The 16,169-nt window shown below is 44.8% G+C and overlaps 2 protein-coding genes and 1 non-coding gene across 3 annotated transcripts; 1 reads left to right on the forward strand and 2 right to left on the reverse strand.

Moving 5' to 3' along the window:
- Positions 1-1,256: 1,256 nt before the first annotated feature.
- On the reverse strand, positions 1,257-8,132 carry LOC128565192 (olfactory receptor 51E1). Its single transcript, XM_053561539.1, has 2 exons — positions 8,063-8,132; positions 1,257-2,347 (listed from the first exon to the last, which is right to left on the reverse strand). The coding sequence occupies exon 2, from the start codon at positions 2,303-2,305 to the stop codon at positions 1,352-1,354; it is 954 nt and encodes a 317-aa protein (XP_053417514.1). The 5' UTR covers positions 2,306-2,347; positions 8,063-8,132; the 3' UTR covers positions 1,257-1,351.
- On the forward strand, positions 3,893-3,999 carry LOC128566112 (U6 spliceosomal RNA). The gene has a single exon (XR_008374408.1). It is a non-coding gene; the product is annotated as a U6 spliceosomal RNA (small nuclear RNA).
- A 3,430-nt stretch (positions 8,133-11,562) lies between the features above and the next one.
- On the reverse strand, positions 11,563-14,866 carry LOC128565892 (olfactory receptor 51D1). The gene is made up of 3 exons (XM_053562668.1): positions 14,746-14,866; positions 14,372-14,501; positions 11,563-12,617 (listed from the first exon to the last, which is right to left on the reverse strand). The coding sequence occupies exon 3, from the start codon at positions 12,601-12,603 to the stop codon at positions 11,629-11,631; it is 975 nt and encodes a 324-aa protein (XP_053418643.1). The 5' UTR covers positions 12,604-12,617; positions 14,372-14,501; positions 14,746-14,866; the 3' UTR covers positions 11,563-11,628.
- Positions 14,867-16,169: the final 1,303 nt, after the last annotated feature.

A 16,169-nucleotide genomic window follows, 5' to 3' on the forward strand; every position in this document is an offset into this window, starting at 1 on the left:
TCCAATTATCAAGGCTGTGAGCTTCTATAGGAAAGCTGTAAGTCCTGGGACACATGGTGTCCACTTACATGCTCTCTTCACTTTTTGTGGTCCCATCCTTCCCTTAGCCTTGTTTCCTGGACAGCCACAAAGGTACTACTCAGCCTCATGGTGCCTCTTGCTGTTAACTCCCTGGTCTGTGGTAGTCAGTTCTGTAATTCTTCCATGAGATTCTGGAAGTTCTCAACTATAACTCTCCATAAAGTATCTCTCAGATGTCTCAGTGATTCCTCTGCTAATCACACAATTTCCCAAACAAGCCACTGTTCAGTAACTCCCAAACACACTCTTGCTTCCACTACGCAGTTGCTGTGGCAACTGGACCGGGATAATGATTAAGAACTCCTGGGATTAAAGCCAAAAATTCTGCATCAGGAAACTCCTAAATACAACATTAGATGAGTGATAAGAAGTTAAATATCTTTTCTAGAAAGTGCAAGATTCTGGAAATGCCTAATTCACTATCCTACTGGTCTCTCTGACAGTTCTTCCACACAATGTGGGATAGGGAATTTTTTTTTTTTTTTGAGCTTGTGTGACCTCATGTAATTCACTGATCTTCATTGAACATCAATTTCCCCATTGGTATTAATAACATCCCTGCCTAAATCAAAAGGTTCGTCGAAAATTAAATACAGAGAGAGAGTGTTTATATGCTATGAAAACTCTCAGAATGGAGTATGTCATCTATCATTAATACAGGCAAATGTAGTCTTTTCAAGGCTTTACTTCCAATCTTCCCTTTGGGGGCTAGTGCCCAGAAGAAAAGAAAGTACTTTGTCTCTGTAGAGGTTATGTTGAAGGAGGTAATCCAGGTACATCTCTTTTCCTGAGATCCAATATGTTTGGGAGTTCTAAAGAGGAAGTAGGACGAATTATCTCATTTTATTGTATCCTTGTGTTTATTCTTCTTTTGCCTTTATTTTTCTTAAATGCTTAAGCCTTTTGGTAAATGTTCTTTAAATGTACCATCCTTATCTCAGAATGCTGTAGACCATCAGTAGAATCAGTTTAGATTTATACTGGATGGTAAAATGAAAAATAATAACTCCCTAACCACAACCAACTCAAGGTCTTAATAATTACATATAAAGATAACAAAGAGCAAAATATTTGAAAGTTGAGATTGGAAGTATATAATCCTGCCATCACTTTCCACATGGAGATTCCCAAACCAGATTCATCTTTGAAGGATCTGAATTATATTTTTATTACATGAGATTTTTTTCTCTTAATACTGTCTTCCAAAATGTTGGTATTAAATTCTGAATTAGAAGACTTTGCATGAAAAAGAGTTTGATCACACTGACACTTAGTGATCTGAAGTGTGTGTGGCCACATGGAAAAGACGCAGGATGCGCTGCCTGATCTCTTTTGTCTTCACTCCATAGACAATAGGGTTGAGCACAGGAGGGACAAGCAGATAGATGTTGGCCATGATTATGGGCAGGAGGGAGTCACGCCGCTTGCTAAAACGGTGCACCATAGATAATCCAATGAAAGGAACATAGAATATAAAAACAGCGCACACATGAGAGACACAAGTGCCAAATGCCTTGGCTTGGTCTTCACGTGTCAAGCCCAACACAGTCTTAAGGATAAGCAGATATGAGAAGGAGATGAGAAGTGAGTCCAGCCCAATGGCAGCAATGATGACAATGAGGCCATAGATGACATTGACACGGTTGTCAGCGCAGGCCAGCTTCATGACATCTTGGTGTAAGCAGTAGGAATGAGAAAGGATATTAGAGCTGCAGAAGGGAAGCCGCTTGATGAAGATAGGCAGGGGTGCCATCAGTGCAGCTCCCCGTAGCACAGCAGCAATGCCAATCTTGGTGACACGAGGCAACGTGAGCACAGTAGCATGACGTAGTGGGTGGCAGATGGCCACGTAGCGGTCAAAGGCCATCGCCAGGAGCACTGTGGACTCCATGCCAGATAAGGAGTGGATGGCAAACATCTGTAACAGACAAGCATCAAACTGGATAGTAGTGGAATTGAACCAGAAAATGGCCATCATTTTGGGCATGGATGAGGTGGAGATGAGAATGTCAAGGCCTGAAAGCATGCAAAGAAAGATATACATGGGCTCATGTAGACTGTGCTCAGTCCATACAATGTAGATGATGGTCAAGTTACCTAGCACAGCAATAAGGTAGAGAGAGCATAATGGAAAGGCCAACCAGAACTGTGCTTCTTCCAAGCCTGGGAGGCCTATTAGGATGAAATATGTGGCACTGGATCCATTGCTGTTGGGGCCCACCATAGTGATAAAGATGAGTGATCACCACCGCCAGGCAGGTAAGGGCTGTAATGCAAAGATAAGCCATTATCAGATCTTCCAAAATCCCAATACCACAACTTGCTCCATCCCAATGTCATATTCTCAAACCCAAACTCCAATTCCATTGCCCATTCAAATTCTGATACTATTCTAAATTCATGCTAACCACAACCCAAGGATTATGGGCAAATTCACATAGTTCCAGTTACTAACCCCATCAGTATAGTAAATCCTGACAGCAAGTAAAACACTAAGATAAAAATGTTAAAGTCTATTTTAAATCATTTAGTTCTCAAAAAAAGGCTGAGTATATATCAATCTTAGATGACAAAAATATCTCATCACTCTCTCTGCCCTAGCCTATCCTTTTTCTCCCTTTTGCTTAACACTAAACTATAAATCTCAGCGTATGGTTAGACTATCTCTAAGATTAATTCCAGTCCAAATGTAGCAATACTAGTAGTAACAGATTAACAGTTAAACATAACCTCATCACCAATCTAATGATCCCCCAATTCTAGTCTTAGCCCTAACTTGAATATTAGCCTAAGATTTAAGCTTAATAGCTATTTCAATCTTAATCTAGAACATAATAAGCACCTATTTTATTATGATAAACCCCAATCCAATAAAACACAACACTCATTTTATCCTAAACTCTCTGTATTTCACTCTTACCCAAGTGCCTGTCTATAGTTTTATACTTATCCAGACTTCTAAAAATCCTCAAAGAAAGCATAGGAAAAACACTGGAAGATAACAGCCTGGGGAAAGACTTTATGAAGAAGACTGCCATGGCAATTGCAACAATAAAAAACAACAATAAAAATAAACACATGGGACTTAATTAAACTGAAAAGCTTCTGTAAAGCTAAGGAGACAACAACCAAAGCAAACAGACAACCTATACAATGGGAAAGGATATTTGCATATTTTGAATCAGATGAAAGCTTGATTACTAGGATCTATAGAGTGCTCAAGTTAATCCACATGAAAAAAGCCAACAATCCCATATATCAATGGGCAAGAGACATGAGTAGAACCTTCTCTAAAGAAGACAGATGAGGACAGTGTCTATGCCTATGGCTCACCAGTGTAGGGCACTGGCCCCATATGCGGGAGGTGGGGCGTTCAAACCCAGCCCTGGCCAAAAACTGCAAAAAAAAAAAAAAAAAAAGAAGAAGAAGACAGATGAATGGCTAACAAACATATGAAAAAATGCTCATCATCCCTAATTATTACAGATGGGAAACTATTACAGATGGGAGTAAACTATCAGGCTAGACCTCAGAAGACTGCAGCAGGAGAGAAATGAAGGACAGAGCGGGCCAGGCAGCCAGCCCAACCACCACCCTACAGCATCTAAATCTCTAAGAGTCCCTCCAACAGGTAGACAGAGGAACCAAATGACTTCCAGGTGGCCCTCCACCCTGAGCAGAAGTTAGTGTTAAGACTCAGAGACATGGTTTGGAGCCTGGAAGTAGTAGGAACTCAATCAACTCTATTTTGAAAGTAAAACACAATCAAATAAAAATAAACTAAGAAAGCTTTTTAAAGAAAGCCCACACTGTGCTTGCTTCGGCAGCACATATACTAAAATTGGAATGAGACAGAGAAGATTAGCATGGCCCCTCCACAAGGATGACATGCAAATTCATGAAGTATTCCATATTTATTTATTTTTTTTATAATTTTTTATTTTATTTATTTATTTATTTGCAGTTTTTGGCCGGGGCTGGGTTTGAACCCGCCACCTCTGGCATATGGGGCCAGCGCCCTACCCCTCTGAGCCACAGGCACCACCCTCCATATTTATTTTTTTATTTTTTTTTTTTTTGTAGAGACATAGTCTCACTCCATGGCCCTCGGGTAGAGTGCCGTGGCATCATACAGCTCACAGCAACCTCCAACTCCTGGGCCTAAGCGATTCTCCTGCCTCAGCCTCCCGAGTAGCTGGGACCACAGGCGCCCGCCACAACGCCCGGCTATTTTTTGGTTGCAGTTCAGCCGGGGCCGGGTTTGAACCCGCCACCCTCGGTATATGGGGCCGGCGCCCCACCGACTGAGCCACAGGCGCCGCCCTCCATATTTATTTTTTAAGAAAAGAAAGAAAGCTCACACACTGCCCTGATCTCCAGGGAATAGCACTATGCTTGAGATTTTCTCTTGAAAATTTGAATTATCTTAGCAAGTCCCAGAAATGTTTCTTAGATAACTATGAAACTCAGCCATTTCTCAGAAATGGAGAAGCATAGCCTCAACTTACTGAGTGGAAATCCACTGTGAGGCCCTTAGTCTCCTTTCCTTCCTCCCAGCCTTAAGGACTCAGTCTTCTTGTGCCCGCTCAGCCCCATCACCAACAGCCCATCATCACTCTCTGCCCCAGAATTCTGAATTCTTTCCTTCTCAGAGACCCACAGAAAAGCAGGCAGGGAGGAAGACCACAGGCTACTAGCCCTATCTCTTCTGACCCAAGCGGACAACAAGGTCACTCTCAGCCCTGATTTTATTGTTTTATATTATGAACATAGATTATTAAGTGTCTACAAAATGCCAGACACTAAGCAATGCCATCTGTGTAAAGAATATCTCTAACCATAGTAGAAGTTCTATATATCATCTTTATATTACATGTGAGATAATTGAAGCTCCAAGACCTTAGATAATACTCCCAGGGTTTAAGAGTTGACTGTTAAGGCAGAAACTTAACCTAGATTGTCTAACACCAAGGCCTATACACTTTCTAGACTGCCTCTAATTGTGTTAAACCTTCTGAAAACTAATAACATCTGCCTAAGAGGTAAGGTACAAGATGGTCTTTGTAAGTCTGACACTGGGCCCATGTAAGTTCTTAGAAGGGAAACCAAGAGGGCAGCAAAAAGGACTCTCCAAATAGGGACATGAGGCACCTGCCTCCTCTTCCAGCCCCAACTGCGCTGTCTGTGACATGGGCAGGCCCCACAATAGAGATTCAAAAACTTTATCCTCTATCAAATACTTCCTTCTTACCTAATTAGAGCCTCTTGTCAACCTGATCAAGTATGTATTATTAATCTCATTTGACAGATAAGGATGTTGAGGTTTAGACACCTTAGTGCCAAATCCATTGCTTTTCAATATGCCAGGCTCCTTAAGAGTTGACTGGTGCTTTAAGAACCATTTCAATGCTAATCTCCAAGGAATCCAAAATTGAAGACCCAAGAGTCCAGGGCCCCTCTACAACTAAAGATACCTGACCAGCTCTCCCCACTTAGGTTCAGTGTGGAAAGAGACCAAGGAGGGGATCTGTGATTGCTGTCACAAGATAGGCTAAATACACAGACTGTCCCATGCCCAGAGCAATGGAGTTGGGGCCTATTGGGCTACTGCCAGCATTTAAGAACATTTGGAAGAGAATATCTTTGGAAGGGATCCGAGACATACCTGGGAACCTCTGACTCCTTTTCCCAGGCCCAGAGAGGATGGTAGACCTCAGGGGCAATACTGTAGCTGGCCAGGACTGTGAGAGCTTCTCACTTGATTCTTAGAGAGAGAGCCCTTTCCCTAGTGCTCGGTGAGAATCACATCCACCCAAATTATCTGCATCTGCAGTCCCCTGTACCTTGCTTGGATTTGATAAAGCAGATGAACTCTTGCAAGGTGTTGGCCACAAAACTCCAAAAAAGCAAAGTGAGGCCCCATCCCACCCTAATCACTCAAGTCAGCCTGGCCCCCTAAAATCAGAGTTCCTAGGGTCCCTAGTCCTCTACTTCCACAGTGGGACCAGATAAGTGTTACACAGCTGCAAAGCTGGACTTAGGTATTAATGCCCTTAGGAGCTACTCTGGCTGGGGAAATGTCTGATGTGGGACTTTTGTCAGTGTGCTCATTTTCTCATCAGCTATTGATTGATTGACTCTGTGCTGAACTCTGGAGACACAGAGGCACAAAGTGAAGAAGGCATGGTCTCACCCTCCAGGGGCAGGGGGAAACTAGAAAAACTTTTAGCACACTGTGATAAGTGCCAGGACAAGGGTAAGCACAAGAGCATGGAAGCAAAGTCAGTAACAGCTCACCAAGCTTTGTAGGCTCAGAGAGCTTTCTTGAGGAGGTGATTTCTGACAACTTGTGGAACCAGCTGCAGTTAACCAAGCCATTAGGGGGACTGGGAGATAGTGGCTTTGAATTAGACAACAAAAACTTACTGAGTTTCAGGCCGTGCCTGTGGCTCAAGGAGTAGGGCACCAGCCCCATATACTGAGGGTGGCAGGTTTAAACCCAGGCCCGGCCAAACTGCAACAAAAAACAGCCGGGTGTGTGGCAGGCACCTGTAGTCCCAGCTACTCGGGAGGCTGAGGCAAGAGAATCGCCTAAGCCCAGGAGTTGGAGGTTCCTGTGAGCTGTAACACCACAGCACTCTACCAAGGGTGACAAAGTGAGACTCTGTGTCTGGAAAAAAAAAAAAAAAAAAACTTACTGAGTGTCAAAACTGGAGATCAAACAGCGCATAAAACAAACAAGATCACTGCTCTCATGGATCTCATGTACTAGGAGATCTAGGGCAACAAAAAAAAGCAAAAGAAATAAATAAGCAAGAAAATGTCAGGTACAGGTAAGTGTACAAAAGACGAGGACGAGTGATAGAGTAGAGGAAGACGGGTGCCGGGCACCCACACGTGAGATAGGATCAGAGAAACCCCTCTGAGGACGTGATGTATGAGCCATGTGATAAGAAAATGCCAACCATTCTAAGATCTAAGGAAAGAGCCTCCCAGGCACAGGGGACAGCCAGGGAAAAGGTCTTCAGGCAAGAATGAGTCTGGGGCACTCATTGAACAGAAAGCAGGTAAAGGTGGCTGGAGCACAGAAAGCATGGAAAGGCCTGGGGAGGGCAAGACCAGATCAAGTAACAGGGGGTGGCAGGAGATGGCAAATAACTTCACTTTAATTCTAAGTGACTCGGGAGAACTTAAGAAACAAACCTGATATAATTTGTTTTTAAAATTACATTTGGTGGTGCCTGTGGCTCAGTGAGTAGGGTGCCGGCCCCATTTACCGAGGGTGGTGAGTTCAAACCCAGCCCCGGCCAAACTGCAAAAAAAAATAAAAATAAAAATTACATCTGGCAAACGGAAGGTCCCAGAGAAATAATGAGAACAAACCTCGTTTGGAAAGCTACAAGTAGCCACATGTGGCAAGGAAGGGCACATTAATCCACTCTTTAAAAGAGCTGAAGACTGAATCCTGATTCTGGGCAGAGATGAGCCAGGACCAACCCCCTGGGAAGATTACAAAGCCCTAGTCTCAGCTACATAGCCTGACCCCTGATGCACTGTATAGAATGACCCTGACTCCACCGAGGGCTCCCACCTCAATGCAGCCATTACCAGACCCCCAGTGATAGACCAAACTTCAGCCACACTGACAACCTGGGCCCTCTTCACACACCAAACCCCAACCCAACCCCAATGCAGCCCCAATCTGACCCCACTGAGTCTGCTGTCAGCCCCTGCCAGTCTCTAGACAGGTGTCCCGTAAACTGGCCACTGCTTGAACACTATCCTTAGGCAAGTTCTAACACCTTCATAGAAATTGCTACGGCTGCCTATCCTTTGAGTCAGGGGCTTCCTTGACCTCCTCTCACCTCCTCTCAACCAGGTTGTTCAGTCTGGTTTCTCACCCCCTCAGTAGACCTAATGGGAGATCCCTCACCACAGGAAACCCACACACCTGGATGTACCCCAGGCCTCCTGCACTCACCTCAGCTGTGCTGAAGGAACTTGGGGCCTGTTTCATCCAGCACTCCTCCTGAAGAGGTCTGACAAGCTTCACTGAAGTCCAGCCTCTCAGACTCCACCTCCTCCTGTGTTCCTCCCTGAGCAGGCTTGTTTATTCTCATCCTTAGCTCCTCCCTCTTTCTGCTCCTCCCTGCTGGAGGGCAGAATGCTGTCCAGAGGGTCCACCAGCAGCTGCCTCCCAGTAGCCCACTGAGGTTTGTGTTTCCCCTTCAGTTCCTGTGTCCTGGGAGGATGTGTCTAGAGGTGTGAGGAGGAGGGGAAGTGGGCAAAGAGGTTTGTAGAGTCCTTTGCAATAGGCCTGTGCCAGCGGGGACACTTATGCTGGCTCCCGATATGACGTTAGACAGGAGAAATGAGTAAGAAAAGGCTGGAAGAAACTCGTGTGTATGGCCATGGTTTTTGTGAAGGTCTTTCTCCAAGTTTCTTCACAGGCCAGAGTATAGACTAAGTATGCTTGCAGGAGGACTCCACAATTAAGTGTCAGCCATTTTCATTCTGAAGTGTTATTTTTTCTCTCCTGCCTTCTGTCCCATGGTTGAATCTGGAACCCAGTGGGCCCATCCTCCCTTCCCCAATGCCCTAGGGCTCCCTCCCTTTCTCTCCCAGGCTCTGGTGCCTGAGTATAGGTCTCTGGGGACAGTGCCTCTGCTTTCCACTCCTCAACCTTAGGTTACAGAATTTCTGGCTGGGGACAGAGAATGTCATTTCTTTAACCCTCTCCTACCAACACCAGCCATATAAGACCTGTGCCATCTGGTTTCGCTCTTCAGGGCAAAAATAGTAAGAGAACATTTTAGAGATTTAGAGAACAATTTGAATGTGAAACTGAATCCCTTATATTCAAGTAAAAATTTGTCAATAAATAGAACAGCACAATTTGTAGTTGGTTTCTCCTCATTATTTATTGACCAGTTTTACAACCATAAGTTTAAAATTCATAACACAAGGAATGTTAACTCAAGAATAAAAAAATCAATGAAAAATCAGACTATTCTAATTTGGACCACATAAAAATCACTGATTACAAGAGCTTCTGGTGCCTGTAGAACCTGTGGCCTGACACTTGATGTCATCACCCTACAGCTATCTCTGCTGTTTCTATTAACTCCCATAGACTTGGATGATGCAAGGACTTAAGAAAATACCCAAGAGACTTCTAATTCTCTGAAGTAACAGGAAGCAACAACCTGAAGGGGAAAAGGAGATAATGCACATAAAACTATGCTTTGCAAGACATTGGACATCAGGCACGAAAGGGCAGTGTGACATGAGTCTAGGTGCATGAGGTGACGTGTAGGTTTACCAGCTTGCTGCCTTCAGCGAGTTTTCATACTTCAGCACAGGGAGGGATGGCTAAGTCCCCCTCTAGCCTACTCCCCCAAGATTAGCAGAACTCCCTACAACGGAGGCCTTTCATAGTATATGTTTGACCTCTCCACAAGACAAAGAAGGAAGGTAAAGATGCTATGATTTGCTATCAAGGCAAGAAGGCAGGGTTTGAGAGGTCAATGCCTCAGGCAAACAAGGCAGGGAAGGTGTGAAGAGGGGGAAAAGAATTTTACACAGTTAAGATTTAACAAAGAAGGTCAGGGCCTGTGGCTCAAAGGAGTAGGGCACCGGCCCCATATACCAGAGGTAGTGGGTTCAAACCCAGCCCCAGCCAAAAACTACAAAAAAAAAAAAAAAGATTTAACAAAGAAAAAAAAACAAATAAAAAATAAAAAAAATTAAAAAATATATGAGGTTAAAGATACTTGAAATCTTTGTGGTGGGGGATGAAGACGTGGCTGGCTTATGAAGGGTGGAAATAGAAAGCACCTTTCACTCCCAGAGACTAAGCCATAATCCTGGACTGAGCCAAGAGAAGCTGAGCCTTTTAGGGTCTTGTCTCTCAACTTTGGAAATTATTTCTGCTACTCATAGCCAGACATCTTCAATCACCTACCTCCACCTCCAGACACATACAGACATCACACATTGATCAATGCTGAAGAATACAGATGCTGTACTCACTGCTGTACCACATAATCCACACCCAATACACAAAGGAAATTTGCCCTAAACCATACGCACCAGACGTAGGCACCAAAATACAATCATCCAGTGTGCCCCACACATACAATTTGGACATCACCTTCCACCTACATATGAATGAAATACATACACCACACAAAAGATTTCTTCTCACAAATACCATGCACAATACATACATGAGCACAGACAAATATCACGTATGCTGAAAGGCACAAACATCCCAATACTGCACTCTCCACAGACGCATACACCACAGTCCACATCAGTGATTTTCAACCTTTGTGCTGCAGCACTGTGAGAGGATCTTAGGTGTGCTGCAAAAATTTTTAAAGATCATTAATTCAATTATTTTTGAAAGACATTCGAAACATGGTAGGTTTATTCTTTTCTTTACTCTTTTTTTGATCAACATAACTTAAGTGTGCCACAAAAATTTAACCATAGGTTCAAGTGTTCCATGAGATAAACAAAAAAAAAGTTGAAGAACATTGATCTACAGGGCAGTGCCTGTGGCTCAAAGGAGTAGGGCGCCAGCCACATATACTGGAGGTGGTGGGTTCAAACCCGGCCCCTGCCAAAAACTGCAAAAGAAAAAAAAAACAAAAACATTGATCTACATGTTACAAATAAGGAAAAAGGTAGTGGCAGCATTCTCATCACATTCCCAGAGAGATGTTGCCCACCATCCAGGTACAGACACCAGCATTGTCACATGGACACACACCACATAGCGACTAACAGAAACCATATGAACACATACAATCAGGGATGCTACTCACAAAACATACACATGCCAGGACACAGCTACCACGCTCACTGAGGCACACAGGCACATATTCTGTGTGTACATGCTCTCTTTCTCACACACACATGATAAAAAGCACAAGTTATGTCCACATAAACATGCCTACACACTCACACCCACAACCAGAATACAGTGTCCTTAGGAACAAATAGTCTCCATGGAGCTGCACAGATGCACACTGAGAGTTTCACATAAATAGACCCACATGCACTCAGACACTTAAACGCTTCATATTTGCTCCCTCCTCTCTCCCCAGTTACTATCCCCAGAACACTGTGTGCCTTTATTAACCCCTAATTATAACTGGGTAACCATTCTAGGGTATGGAGAACACAGATTCATGTGACTTGGGGCAAAAATAATTAAAATTATACTTCAAGACTGGAATGAATCATGATGTGTGAGATTTATAGCCTTTCCATGCCAACACTATGTATATTTTCCAGTTAGGAGAGGGGGTGAAGGCAGGCCCACAAAAGCACAGAGACTAGGGTAGTTATCCTCTAGGATGCTCTTTCCAGGCAGGGTTGCAAGTCCTTTCATATTGACATATTACTGAAGATAAAATGCAATATCTCCTTAGATAATAGACAGCCCAGTGGGTTCACGATCCAATTACTAAGTCAATTGATAGGATACTAATTCTCCCATCTTTGAAAGTATTGAAGACACTGAGGTAGGTGGCCTTCTTACCTACCACCTTGTGAAAATATGCGCAAGATCCTTGAACGGATCTCCTTGGTTTTGGCTCCATAGACAATGGGGTTGACCACGGGTGGCAGCAGCAGGTAGATATTAGCCATAACTACATGGATCAAGGAGGTGGGACCACCGAGCCTGTGCACCACTGACAGTCCAATGAGGGGCACATAAAAGACCAGGACAGCACAGAGATGGGAGATGCAGGTGTTGAAAGCTTTGAGTGCTGCACCCAGAGAAGACAGCTCCAACACAGCCCGCAGAATGAGGATGTAAGAGAAGCCAATGAAGAGGGAGTCCACACCCATGACTGAGAGGATGATGAAGAGTCCATAAACCACATTGACCGTGGTGTCAGTACAAGACAGCTTCATAATATCTTGGTGCAGACAGAAGGAGTGTGTGACAGTATTTGTTCGGCAGTATGACAACCGCTTCAAGATGAAGGGCAATGGGAAGAAGAATACAAACCCCCTGGCCAAGGCAGCCAGTCCAATCTTGCCCACAGTAGGCCCTGTGAGCACAGATGCATGGCGCAGTGGGTGGCAGATAGCCATGAAGCGATCAAAAGCCATGGCCAGCAGGACAGCTGACTCCATGGCTGACAGAGCATGGATAAGGAACATCTGAGCCAAGCAAATGTTGAACTCAATCTCCTGGATGCCCATCAGGAAAAGGCTAGCCATCCTGGGCATGGTAGCAGAGGAGAGTACTAGGTCAATGGTGGAAAGCATGGCCAGAAAGAGGTACATGGGTTCATGCAGACGCCTTTCTACACGAATGATGAGGACAATGGCCAGGTTGCCCAGGGTGGCCAAGGCATACATAAAACACAGAGGGAAAGCCAGCCAAAAATGTATGTCAGGCCCCAGCCCAGGGATGCCCACCAGAAGGAAGTATGCTGGGTGGATCAGAGTTCCATTTGGAGTGGCCATGGCAGGGATCAAGATCTGAGACTTCTGCATTTCAAATCCAGGCCCTAGGAAAAGGAAAAGTAGAGACATCATTTGGCCACAGGTCAGGAGAAAGAAAAGACTTATAAAGAAAAAGTTTCAGAGTACCAATGGTACCAAATAGACTTACTTCTCATACTTCTGCGCCCTAGTCTCTCTCTGATCTGATTCTTCTCTTATACCACTCTCAGGATATCCTGAGCCTTTCCCTGAGCCCCCTAAGACCCTAGCACTGCACCAGCAGATTCTATTACTGCCCATTAATCTCAGTGTTTGAAGGCCACTCATAATACATGTGAAACAGTCATCCATTTTCAGAGCTGATGTTGCTGACCAGGGCACTGCTTTTGGCCACTTCACAAGAGTAGACAGGATTGCACAGAACTGCCCACACTGGTCACTGCTCTTTTGGTGTATGTTGGGGTTAGGGTGGGTTTAGATTCATAGTTAGAGGTTCAGTCTATGGTTTCTTCATAGACCTACTATTATCTGACTTAGGACAGGAAGCAGTACAGTCCAGTACTGGATTTCAAGAAAGAAGTTTGTGTTGAGCCTGAGTAGCATTTCTCAAATTTTTCTGACATTATGATCTGAGTAGTCAAAGGCAGAAATCACCCAGATCTTACTCCAGGCCCAGAGAATTAGAATTTTGAAAGGAGGGGCCTAGAAATCTGCTTAAAAAACATTAAATCCCTTCTTAATAGGTAGTTTGTCTTTTTTTTTTTTTGTTTTTTGTTTTTTTGTTTGTGGTTTTTGGCCAGGGCTGGGTTTGAACCTGCCACCTCCGCCATATGGGACCAGCACCCTACTCCTTGAGCCATAGGCGCCGCCCAGTGGTTTGTCTTTTAATTGAAGAAATCTGGAGAAAGCTATTCTAGTGTTTGGGAGAGCAGGAGGTAGGGATGAAGAGGGTCTGTCATTTCCCAACCCTAACAAAGAACAGAACAGAATTTGCCAACAGGCTCTCTCAAGGACCACATAAGAGTCGAAGATTGTGCTTGTCATGAGGGTGACATGGAAAACAGATGCAGATGAGACATGAAAAGAAAATCAGTCTGTGCTGCCATCCCTCTCCAGCAACCACAGGCATACTCATTCCTCCACCTTCTCTGCCTGGTGACCACACAGCACCCCAGGCTCCACCTTCTCTATGCAGACCCCACTGTGCTGAACCTCTGGCCTGAGATCCAGTCACAGAACCTTACTGCTGCCCCCTTGATACTTCCACCTAGAAAGCCTCACTCATCTGCCCCAAACAGGGCTCTTTCCAAGCCTGTTCCTTTGCTCTGCCCCTGGTCTCAGAGAATGCTGCCATCCAGTGCCCATGTTCTCCAAGTCAGGGCAGCTGGTCTCAGCTCAACTTTTTTGCTTTTCCCCCCACCCATGTGATTCTGCTATTTCAATTAATTAATTAGGGTTTTTTATCTCATGTGACACACCCTTCTTCTCCCAACTTCATTATATCACTCTATGCTGCTTATAAAAAGAGCCTTCCAACTTGCCTCCCTATCCAGTCTATTCCAATCCACCTTCCACACCACTGCCATCTGAAAAGCAAAACTGGGCATGTCAGGTTCCTGTTGAGCAAATTGCAGGTGAGATTCCCAGAGCCTTCCAGATAAAGTCAGCACTCTTATAATCCCACCTCCAAAACTGAGCTCCTGCTTCCTGTCCTAAATCAGATTACAGTGGGCCTGTAAGGAAACCACAGACAGAACTTCTAATTATGCATGCAAACCCACCCCAACCCCAAACCCTTGACAGTGTGGCTCCAACTTACGTTTACAACCCAGCTTCAGTCTCCTTCTTCATTACCAATCACCATCATACCATCTCTCTCTCTCTCTCTCTTCCTGATAAAGTAATTCCCCTCGCCTGAGTGAAGAGTAGGAGGCAGGAACTAGGGACCCCTGTCGTGGGACAAAGGACAGGCAAAAGCTTGGAATGAGCATCACAGATTTGAAGAAATTCCTCTTTATGTAGGTCTCTGAACTAGATCCGGAATTGTGCTACTGTCATCTGGAAGCGCGATCGCTGGACGACCCCTAGAGCAGCTTCCTGGTGCAAAGCGCCCTCCCTGCCAGTCCCCGCGACTTCCCACGGCAGGGACAAGACTTTTCTGGCCTCCATTCCTTCTGAGCCTGGAGCACTCACCAATGACGCCTCTCGCGCCCATACGTAACTTCTCTGGGGCCCTAGGGAGTGGAGTGTGAGGAGTGATTAAGGGTCAACCAGGAGGCACTGTGCTCAGGTGCCCTAGGAAAACAGAGCCCCAACTCCTACCCCAGGGGAACAAGTTCTGCTACTATTCTTCTGAGGCCAGCTTGGGAGACTAGGGGGAGGAGTACCAGGGGGTGGAGAGGAGAGAAGAAGCTACGAAGTTTCAGGAGAGGAGCTCCAGAAAGGGAGGCGTGGGTGCTCCCCCCAGCGCAGGCGCTCAGCGCGCTACGGAAGGCGAGCAGAGCCCGGGTGGGGTCAGGGGCTGCCTCTCGCTTCTTGATGCTGCCCCCTTGTGGTCATATAGGGAAGTCGCAGACTCCTGGCCTTCCCTGGCCCGTGGCTCTGAGGACAGTGGCTCTGAGGACCATGCCTTTAAGGATCAACTACTCAACTGTCTTCTGAATCCGGGCTCCTCCCACAGCACTGCATGTCCTTTAGTTCTCTCTCCCTATTTACCTCTCAAGCCAAGCCTTTTTTCTGTGGGTTGCTCCTTGTAGCTGTCCGTCTCTCCAGAAATGAGAGCGTGCAGCCCGTTTGGTTGAATGTGGAGCTCTGTGAGGAAACAGAATGGGGTCCAAACACAAAGAATATGACCACGCTAAGCCTTAGTTTGCTGTGAAAAACAAAATGAGATACTAGGCTTCCTCAGTGAATGTTTGTGTTCATTATCATTAGTCAGACTAAAAGAAAGAGGCAATGAAGTAGGAGGAAATCCCATTGAGACAGTGACATAAAAGCCAGGTGAACCTCAAAGTTAAACTACACACTACTGAAAAGCTTCTGTACAGCTAAGGAGACAATAACCAAAGCAAAGAGACAACCTACACAATGGGAAAGGATATTTGCATATTTTCAATCAGACAAAAGCTTGATAACTAGGATCTATAGAGAACTCAAATTAATCCACATGAAAAAAGCCAACAATCCCTTATATCAATGGGCAAGAGACATGAATAGAACTTTCTCTAAAGACGACAGACGAATGGCTAACAAACACATGAAAAAATGTTCATCATCTCTATGTATTAGAGAAATGCAAATCAAAACAACCCTGAGATATCATCTAACCCCAGTGAGAATGGCCCACATCAAAAAATCTCAAAACTGCAGATGCTGGCGTGGATGTGGAGAGAAGGGAACACTTTTACACTGCTGGTGGGACTGCAAACTAGTACAACCTTTCTGGAAGGAAGTATGGAGAAACCTCAAACCACTCAAGCTAGACCTCCCATTTGATCCTGCAATCCCATTACTGGGCATCTATCCAGAAGGAAAAAAATCCTTTTATCATAAGGACACTTGTACTAGACTCTTTATTGCAGCTCAATTTACAATCGCCAAAATGTGGAAACAGCCTA

Source organism: Nycticebus coucang, chromosome 14 (genome assembly GCF_027406575.1).
Source record: "Nycticebus coucang isolate mNycCou1 chromosome 14, mNycCou1.pri, whole genome shotgun sequence".
Lineage (NCBI taxonomy): Eukaryota > Metazoa > Chordata > Mammalia > Primates > Lorisidae > Nycticebus > Nycticebus coucang.